Source organism: Plectropomus leopardus, chromosome 17 (genome assembly GCF_026936395.1).
Source record: "Plectropomus leopardus strain MGB_pleo_1.0 chromosome 17, ASM2693639v1, whole genome shotgun sequence".
In the NCBI taxonomy this organism is placed as follows: Eukaryota; Metazoa; Chordata; class Actinopteri; order Perciformes; family Serranidae; genus Plectropomus; species Plectropomus leopardus.
Genome location: NC_142192.1, coordinates 21,720,230 through 21,730,778, shown reverse-complemented (window position 1 = coordinate 21,730,778; position 10,549 = coordinate 21,720,230). Strand labels below are relative to the sequence as shown.

The window sequence follows — 10,549 nt, the reverse complement described above, 5'->3', positions numbered from 1 at the left end:
ATGAAAGTGCTGGTCTACTGTCTGGTGGTTTTACTGCTGGGTGGTAAGTAAACAAATGAAGCCAACTTTTTCCCTGATTGCACCTCAAACTTTTGAAACTGAACAATATTGTGTTGCATTTAACAGTGATGGAAAGTCAATAAGTACTTGTAGTACTTATAGTACTTGTACTTGTACTTGAGTATTTCCTTTTCTGTTACTTTATACTTCTACTCCACAACATTTGAGAGGCAAGAATTGTTCCTTTACTCCACTACATTTATTTGATAGCGTTAGCCATCAAAATGTACAAAATTTTTCCCTACACTACCAGCTGTAGCATTTAGGCGGTGCACTAATAAATGCACCAATAATTACAATCCAATAACATAATCTATTCTTACACTGTAGTTTTACTTTTACATAACCATAAGATCTGAGTACATCTTCTGTCAATGACATTTATTGATAAACAGATGATATACTTTTGCATTTTTCATTCCTCACTGTCTTTGTCTTCCAGGAGTCTGCTCTCCTTCACCAGCAGGAAGAGAGTTTGCCACATCTTTCATGCAAAACCTTGGGAGTAATGGTAGGGATACTCGTTTCTTGGTTGAGGTTGCAGCTTTGCCCTCTTCACAAGGCAGCACCAAGGTCAAGGTGTCTGCTATGGGCAAGGTCTATGAGAGGGAGATTAATCCTGGCAAGAGTGTATCATTTAAATTACCTGACAGTGTAGAGATGAAAGGCAGCAGAAAGTCCCGTCAGATTGTGCTGATCGAGGCTAGCCAAGATGTCACTGTCATGTCTCTCAATTTTAAGCAATACACTGCAGACACTTCTTTGATTTACCCAGTGAAGGACTGGGGGACTGAGTACTACATATTCACCCCATCCAGCACTCAGAAAGACTCCTTTAAAGAATTTTCCATCACCAACCACAAGGAGCAAAACTCCGTAGAGATTCTCCTGAAGGGCTCTATCCGATTCCAAGGGAAATTTTACAGGCGAGGAAGCATGATGACCCTAAAGCTAGATGCATTTGAGACTGTTCAAATTCAGAGTCTAGATGACCTGAAAGGCACCAGTGTAGTCTCACGCCTTCCTATTGCGGTCTCCTCTGGACATACTTGTGTTCAGAAATTTACCTCTTGCAACCATGTCTATGAACAACTTCTTCCTGTAAACAGCTGGGGAAAAGAATTCATCATTGCACCTCTGCCTTATCGTGACATCTTTTCCTTTTCGTATAATAGTGTTTTCATCCAAGCATCCCAGCGCACCAAAATAACTGTTCATTTTAATGGAAAGGCCCAGGAATACTCTATGTTTGCAGGTCAGTTTCTCGAGCTCGTCTCTGAGTGGCCACACGCTATCTATTTGACATCTGACAAGGGTATCCAGGTCTTATTTGAATTCAACGGGGGCCCGGATAGAGAAGTAGATTATATTGATCCCTTCCTTATGACAATATTGCCCACAAGTAATTTCAGCACTTCCTACTCCCTGAAAGGACAGGGTGAATTCTACAACAACATTATAGTTGTGGCTAAAAACAAAGACCTGAACGGCATCAAAATTGATCCCAAGCCCCAGTCTGTTAACTTTAACTGGCAAAACGTAGATGGGACTGATTTCTCCTGGACTGAGATGTACTATAGCACTGGGGCAAACTTTTACCAGATATCTCACCCTACTTCTCCATTTGGAGTCTACAGTTTTGGTGTTGCTTATGCTAACGGTTATGGATCGCCTGCAGCTGCTGACCCAGCAGGTAAGTTAAAAGAATCCCGTTATAATCACTCAACGTAATGTAATAAAGGATAATGGACAAATTACTACTGCGTAGTATAGCAGAAGATGCCCTTATACAATGGTCTGTATAATATCTAACGAATTAGCACCTAACAAATTAGTGCAACTGTCAATTAGGCTAGGTTTCAGAAAAGAAACATGGGTGGGCGTCATCACATTATGTATTTAACATAAAGACATTTAGTTAGGTCTCAGAAAGTGTGTACTGATTGTTCTCCATCTCTGTGCGAGAGGAAATTGAAAACTCAATAAATGTATTGTTAAAAAGAAAGACAGCATTGTAGTTGTATTAAACTAGATCTTTTTGATATGTTGCAGTAAAGTATAAGGATAGTATAAAACAGTATAGTTTATACCATACAGCAGCATAGCCTGGCATATTGTAACATGGCTTAATGGTATAGTACAGTTAAATGGTTAATATGTCCTCTCTCTTTACCTTGTGTCAGAGAAACATGACTGCAGCACCATGAAATGTTCAGAGGATGAAGTGTGCCAAATGAAAGGAAACTCCCCAACATGTGTCGAAAAACCACCAGCCATCAAAGCAGGTACCTGCTGGGCCATGGGAGATCCGCACTACCGCACATTTGACGGAAACTACTACAACTTCATGGGCAGCTGCACCTATACGATGGTCAAGAACTGCCATGTTGATGAAGAACACCAAGCTTTTGAGGTTGATGTGCAGAATGACAAACGCGCTGGCTCAAAGGTCACATTTGTTGGCAAGGTGATCATTAAGGTGTATGGGTACACTGTGACCATTGTGCGATCAGAGTTTGGCCTTGTCAGGGTGAGTTAGGTCTTTTACCAAACTGGTATGCTCATGTTACCCAAATGTTATTTATTTAGTAAATGAAAACATATCTGTGACTATGTTTTAGATGAACCACACATTGTGGAATCTCCCCATAAACCTGGAAAGCGGCAGGGTGAAGCTATCCCAGAGTGGCTTGTCTGTCATTGCTGAGACGGATTTTGGCCTGACTGTGCAGTACGACTGGAAGGAGTATCTTGTCATCACAGTGTCGGGACGTTTTTCTGGCAAAGTTTGTGGCCTGTGTGGCAACTTCAATGGCAAAAAGGAAGATGACTTGGAGACTCCTACTGGGTCACAGACCAGTAGTGTAGCGTCCCTAGGAAGGAGCTGGAAGGTTCCTAATGATGATACTCAGTGTCAAGACCAATGCTCAGGCCAGTGTGAGGTGTGTCAAAATGATGGCTTTTTTCACAGCCTGACTACCAGAATGTTCTGCAGTTTTCTCACCAGTGTCATGGATGGACCACTTAGTGACTGTAATGCTGTAATTGACCCCAAAGTCTTCCATGGGATCTGTTTGTTTGATATGTGCATGGGTCAGGGGATGAAGAACTTCCTGTGTAACACCTTGCAAATGTATGCCGATGCCTGTCAGAGGGCCGGCATAAAAATTCATGACTGGAGGCACCTTGCTCGTTGCTGTGAGTAACTAAAGACTCTGAGACATTTCTCTGGGTCATGACACATGCCATGTCTTTTACCACCTGAAACTGCGAGGTTTGACTGGGTGCTACTGCATGCCAACTTTCAAAGGCACAATAGCAGCTTGCAGCTGATGTGGCTAATCAACCATAACCAGCACAGTATCATAGCCTATTTACCAAAAATCCCTGAGGCTGATCTTCTCTCAGGCGTTACTTTTTTCAAGTGTGTATTAGGTCTAAAATGTTGTCTTTGTGACAGATGTACACGTCTGTGTAGTCCTGCACAAAATAGGAACTTTGTGTATCTCAGAGTGCAGCTGTCTCACTTTGAAAAACAGGCACCTGGGAACACTTGTTGCTCTAGCTTTTGAGTGCACCTGTCATGCGTTTATACAGAAAATATTGGATTTTAGGGTGTGAAAAACATGGTGTGTGTGGACCCTTAATATGTTGAGTTTCATCCTCATTCTGTAAATGTAACAAATTGTGATTTTGTCTGAAATAGCGCTACCCTCATGCCCGGAAAACAGCCATTATGAGATCTGCGGGAATGCCTGCCCTGCCACCTGTGAAAACCCAGATGCTGCCACAAAGTGCAAGAAAAGCTGTGTGGAGACCTGTGCTTGTGATGAAGGCTTTGTGCTTAGTGGCACCGAGTGTGTCCATAAGGCCGAGTGTGGCTGCTTGTACAAAGACAAGAGCCTCTACATAGAGGCTGGAGCTTCTGTCTTTACTGATGACAACTGTACCGAGAAATGCACATGCAACAAAACTACCAAGAAAGTTGATTGCAAGAAACCAGGTTGTACACAGGGGTATGAGTGCAAGGTGGTTGATGACCTTATTGGATGTCACCCAATAGCCTATGCTGAGTGCAGCATGACTACAGGCCCTCACATAGAGACTTTTGATGGGCATGATTTCGACTTCCAGGGCACCTGTGTGTATCAACTCGCGGGGGTATGCTCGAAAGATCCCTCCCTGCAACAGTTTCAAGTTATTGTGCAAAATGATGCTCATGGCAAAAGAGTTGGCTCTGGTGCAAAGCTGGTGGAGGTCAACATTTATGGAACTTCAGTTGTTGTCACAAGACGGCACAAAGGCTCTGTCTTGGTGAGATACATTGTAGAGCATTTATTACAATATGATCGATGCTTTCATCCTGTTCAGTCTTGAATTTATCAACCTTGTTTTGCAGATTAATGGAGAACTTACCAACTTACCTGTCTCACTCAAACACAATTTCACAGTCTACCAGATTGGTGGTTTTGCAGAGATCAAGACTGAATTTGGCCTGCAAGTCTCCTATGACTGGCATTCAACAGTACACATAAAGGTTCCTGAGACATATGCAGATGCCATGTGTGGTTTGTGTGGCAATTATAATAATAACTCCAAAGATGACCTACAGCTGAAGAATGGCACACAGGCTTTGTCTACAGAACAACTCGGAAAAAGTTGGAGGGTTGCAGAGATCCCAGACTGTGTTGATGGCTGCAAGAACAACAGTGACTGTCCCAGCTGTGACATAACTCAGAAAGAGAAATATGAGACTGATAGGTACTGTGGTTTAATACGAAACTCCACAGGCCCCCTCAGTGAATGCCATGCCATCATTAATCCTGAGAGGTTTTTTAAGAGTTGTGTGTATGATGTGTGTCTTTACAATGGCAAGAAAGGCTCCTGGTGTAGCCACCTCCACAGTTACACTATAGAATGCCAAAGCAAAGGAGTCAATGTGTCCCAGTGGAGGACAGATGACTTCTGTCCTATTTCTAAGATGAAGTTACCTGACAACAGTCATTATAAACACTGTGGCAATGTTTGCCATGCAATCTGTGACACTGGGTCACCTCCCCCTGGCTGCAAGAAGCACTGTCAGGAGGGATGGGTGTGCAATGATGGCTTCCTACTTACTACAATAAAACATAAACCTGCGTGTGTGTCTGCTGAGCAGTGTGGTTGCAAACACAAAGGCAGACATTATTGGAAGGGACAGAGTGTTCTGTCATCTGACTGTCAGCAAAATTGCACCTGCAATAGCAATGGCTCGGTAAGTTTTGTGTACAGAGGCATTGTGACTTTACTCTACCTGTTCTAAACATCTTTTTAAAAACTCTTTTCCTTTCACTCAAGATGCCTTGTGAGCAACACTCTTGTGGGCCACTTGAGATGTGCACACTGATCAAGGGTATCAGATCATGTCATCCAGTGGGAAATAAAACCTGCACAATCGCAGGTGATCCACATTACAATACCTTTGACAATCATACCTATGACTTTCAAGGCACCTGCACCTACACTGCAGCAAAGTCATGCCATCTGGAGGGCTCACGGCTAAAAACCTTCTCTGTGGTGGTGGAGAATGAGAAGTGGACACAGACAGACCAGCCAAATTTGGCTGTAGCCAAGCTTGTTGCTGTGGAGGTGTATGGCAACACCTTGGTGCTCCGGAATGATCAACTTAAAACAATCATGGTTAGTAACATTGTTTAAAGGTTGTTGATTGATTTTAACCCTAATTTTCTATCAAAAATAGAACATCTTTATTGTCAGAAGTTGCATAATTTTGCAAAATTGCGTGTGTGATTGCGTGTGTGAAAATTTGCAAAATTTCTCAATTTAATACTATAAAAATAAAATGATCTTTGTCTTTGTGTTCTCCAGGTGAATGGAAACTTGACACACATTCCTCTTAACCTCAATAATGGACAAGTGGAAGTCTTCCAAGAGGGCTTTCACTATGCTATCATAACTGACTTTGGCTTGAAGGTGACTTATGACATGATCTACAGAGTCACGATCACTGTTCCTGGAAACTACAAAGACAAAACATGTGGCCTGTGTGGTAATTTTAATGACATTGAGATGGATGACTTTGAGCTACCTGATGGAAGCATTACCAAGGACATCCAATCCTTCGGAGCAGCCTGGAAAACGTCCATGCAGGGGGTGGTCTGTGAAGATGGCTGCAGTGGTGACAAGTGCCCCAAATGTAACAGCACACTAAAGGAAATCTTTAAAGAAGATTGTGAAAGAATCAAAAATTCTACTGGTGCCTTTGCGGCCTGCCATGGCCTGCTAAGTCCTGAGCCTTACTACAGAGATTGTGTTTATGATGTTTGCATGTCTCAGGGAGACAGCAACGTTCTATGCAACAGCATCTCAGCGTACTTGACTGACTGTCAGACTATTGGAGTAAAGATCGACAACTGGAGGACTCCTGATTTCTGCCGTAAGTTTTGTTGTCTGTGTGATGAATGATAGATCCTTTAGGGTCTGATTAGACGGAGTGTTTTCAGGTTGCGAAATGTGAGATGCACTGCACTGCCAGTTTAAGTCTGGCTATGTCTCAGATAAGACATAGCTATTTTTGCAGGTTGCTGAGTCTTTTTTCAAATTGTTACAAGGCAAGCACTGCATTACTTTTCCTTATCTTAACTGCTATTTTTCTGTGAAGTAAACTCACAGATTTTTACCTTAAACTCTGCATTAAAGGAAGAGGACACTGGTCCCAGGCACACAGATATCCATGTTGGTACATGAAATCCTCAAAAGAAATCAAAGCGAATACACACTAGCTTGTCCAGAATGATGGTTGGTTAAAGGTTTATTTATGGATAAGTCCGCGGCAGTCTGATAATCTTCTGTTATTCGTCAGGCCTAATTACTGTTGGTAAAATGTTAAAAAGTTATTGAGTTGACACTTTGTTCAGATATGTCTTTTAGCTTGCTCAGGGTGATGTTGAAAGTGAGATAATGGTAGCTTCACACAAACCACATATGCTAGGCCTGCTGCTTAATTCATGTAATTGGACTGAAAAACAGCATTTATAGAGTCCTGCAGGGATGACGTTTTTTTGTATGCCAGTACAAAAATTTCAGTGTTTTGGGACTAATTCTAGCAATCTATGATGACAGGCACTATTTCCGCCCTGGATTGAAGTTTTATTAACTTAAGGTGTTCAGGGTGCTCTTGCAAAAATGCAAGGCACATCGAGCAGAAAAATGTGAGGTGTTCAGCAACACAAACACAGTGAGCAAACCCCTTTACTTTCATAAAAACCATTACCGATGGGATGCTAATAAAATGCATTTTGTCTTATTGGGGCCTTACTGAACTTAACTTAGATGCTTTAATTTATGATCTTACTTTCCATTTCAAGCACTTTGCTATCTCACATGATTATTGTAGAAACCCAAAACAGTAAAAGGACTCTGTGGCATTCTTGACCACTAGAAGCAATATGGAGCCCTGTTGCTGGGGTGCCTGTTTTGTTTGTATGTGGTTAGTTTTACATTATTTTGATGATTCACAGTTGTTGGCAATAATGTGCCAAGGAACATTTCTACAACAAAATAAAGCAGGGAAGAAGAAGATTGCCAGATAATGAACACGGATGAAGATGATAGCCATTATGAAAAGTTGCTAATATTAAGTAAGAAGGGACATGCACGTAGAGGTCAAGAAACACAGCGTAAACATAACTTTCAATGTTTTCCAGACAACACCACCTTTAAGAACCTATAATATTTTTTCTGTAACTATCCCATTTTTTAACACAGATACAGATTGTCTAGTTGTATCTTTCCAGTCCATGCATTTATTTATGTTATTGTTGCATTAGTTCTTCTTAATACGTTTTATTTTGTAGCTGTTGAATGTCCTGAAAACAGTCGGTACCAGATCTGCGCTGAAACCTGTAGCTCTCCGTGTCCTGGTCTTACTGACATCATCCACTGCCCCACCACTTGTGCTGAGGGCTTCACCTGTAATGAAGGTTACTACTTCAATGGGACTGACTGTGTTGCCCTGGAGGAATGCAGCTGTTACTATGAAGGACATACCTATAAGGTAATGTAATCCTTAGTCCTTTGTAGAGATGAGTGATATTGCCAAAATTTTTTATCACGGCATATGTAATTTTATCTCAGGTTAACAATATCACAATAGATCGATTATTTGTTTAGTTTAGTAGAAGATCACAATGTCGGTGAAACGAATCCAATAAAAAGAATATTCTTATTAACTTGTATTACCAGCATTAATAAGTTGTACGATGCTCAGACTAATACCGTTAATTGCTTTGGACTCTTTTTTCAGATTGGTGAGTCTGTGCAGTCTGACAAGTGCCAACAGCGCTGCAACTGTACAACATCCGGTGAAGTCGAGTGTGAGGACTTTTCATGCGATGTCACAGAGAACTGCCAGGTCATCAACGGTATCCATGGCTGTCATCCTAAACAGTGTCGGATGGAGACTGGAGGCTCCATTACTCTCTTCAGTGGCACGACTGGCACCATTTCTGTCATGGGGGCTTATGAGATCATCAATCACTGTGATGAGACAGCTGCTGACTGGTTCAGAGTTGTGGCCAAGCTTCAGGAGTGCCCTCTGACTGGTGTAAAGACCACTGTGGCTGTTTACGTCTATTTTAATGACCTGAGTGTCACTATTACTGACAAACATGAGACCTGGGTGGGTATTTTTAAAGTAGGTCTGCAATTTGGAAAATGTGCTCATTCACTTTCTTGTTGAGAGTTAGATAAGACATTTATTTACCACAGGGGGATGAAAGGTTATGTGTGCAACTATTTCTTGGTTGGGAGCAGGGACTTCCTGGAGTCTTATGCCCTGTTTACAAGTGATATTAACATGCATCTCTGGTGATTGGATCACATGGACAAGTCAAGAAAGAGGTGTGATCACACCAAATGCGCCCTCAATGTGTTGTGAGATCCAATAGCTTATCATTGCTATTTTCGCCCAGATAAACAAAGTTTGTGTTGCTGGTTGCTAGCAGTCACAGTGCTGAAGGAGCTGCTCTCGTGGTTGACCAGCAAACAGTCACGTCATCTGCCTGGTTAGCATGAGGTAACATTGCAGCAGCTGTTAAACAGTCAGATCAAACTCACACTGACACCAAAATAGCTCGACTTGTTAATAACAATAACTTGTTGATAGTGGCCTCCAGTGGTCAGGATTAGTACTGGTGATGGCGACATGCAGCAGCAGTAATGTGATTTTAGATGTATTGTTTTATTGTATGTATTGTATGCACTAATGCACAAGAATTTGCCCCTTGGGAGACAGTAAAGATTTCTTGAACTTGAACTGTTAGGTAATGTTAGCTGTGTGACGCAAACAGTCAGACCCTTCGCTGTGTGCATGTGGGCAAATTCACCGACAATCCCTGGTGTGGAGCTCACACTCCTTCAACGGTAATTGCTAAGTGCTAGGAAGGCAGTGTGACACGGGGTGCGCTTTTCTAATGATAGAAAAGAGAAAGAGCAGGGCAAGGAGGGGCTGAGCGACTCACTGTGTGCATGTAGTACGACAAACCTCCCGCTTGTAAAAATACATTTAGTCTTTGGAAATGGAAGTTATGTATATGGGTTTTTTATACATTTACATGTAGAGCAGGGAAGTGAAATCCAATTACAATTGGACGTTTCAGACATGTGGAGATGCATTATTATGTCGATCTTATTTAACTCTCTGCAAGTATGATTGCATTTCCAAAATGACAAATATGTATACTTCTGGAGCTTTCTTTGCTATCAAAACGTAACATCACATGAAACAGTAAAAAATCTTTATCTCTTGCTGTTCACAGGTCAATGGTAAAAAGGTGACTCTCCCCAGCCTACCTGGAAATAATATCTTTGTGAGACCCAGTGGGAAAAACATAATTATCGAGCAGACATCACACTTCCAGCTGTCTTACAGCAACACCCAGGAGCTCATTGTTACTGTGAGTGACAGCATGGTAGACAACTTGTGTGGAACATGTGACAAATTCCTGCCCTTTCGAAACACCATGGCCTTCTCACAAGAAACAATGCAGGAGTACATGGCCTCATTTTCTGCCCAGGACTTCCCCAGCTGGTGAGTAGCTTACAGGCTGGTTTTAGGTTCCAAAAATAAGGTTCACACATGTGACACTGGACTCAGTGTCAGAACAATTTTTTCAGGTCCTTATGATGCAGTGAGCATCATTAGGCAATCCATCTAAGCTAAAAATGATATCAAACTGTTTCTAAAAAACTATTACATTATCAGGTTTGGACCATCCACACATTAAAGTACACATGTGAAAAAAATATTTGTTGTCTTTTGCAGTGAGTTGTGAAGGACAGATTATCTTCTCAACACCCAGAACTCAATACAACAGTATCATCCTCTGCAGAAAATTCAACATTTTTTCAACATCAGCTCTGAAAGATTTGTTCAAAACATTCTATTTGTATTAATTATTTTCCTTAAGCCTTTAATAAAATGGGTTTG

General features: G+C 41.6%; 1 protein-coding gene across 1 annotated transcript; it reads left to right on the top strand.

Moving 5' to 3' along the window:
- LOC148186652 (IgGFc-binding protein-like) lies at positions 1-10,536 on the top strand. Its single transcript, XM_088090757.1, has 12 exons — positions 1-43; positions 503-1,753; positions 2,244-2,590; positions 2,682-3,258; positions 3,767-4,374; positions 4,460-5,314; positions 5,398-5,739; positions 5,929-6,496; positions 7,917-8,116; positions 8,366-8,740; positions 9,879-10,150; positions 10,385-10,536. The coding sequence occupies exons 1-12, from the start codon at positions 1-3 to the stop codon at positions 10,392-10,394; spliced, it is 5,448 nt and encodes a 1,815-aa protein (XP_087946883.1). The 3' UTR covers positions 10,395-10,536.
- The last annotated feature ends 13 nt before the right edge of the window (positions 10,537-10,549 follow it).

Coding starts and splice junctions, on each gene's coding strand:
- LOC148186652 (XM_088090757.1), top strand. CDS start 1: ATGAAAGTGCTGGTCTACTGTCTGGTGGTTTTACTGCTGGGTG. Junction 44..502: donor GGTGGTTTTACTGCTGGGTG/GTAAGTAAACAA, acceptor TTTGTCTTCCAG/GAGTCTGCTCTCCTTCACCA. Junction 8,117..8,365: donor ATGAAGGACATACCTATAAG/GTAATGTAATCC, acceptor CTCTTTTTTCAG/ATTGGTGAGTCTGTGCAGTC.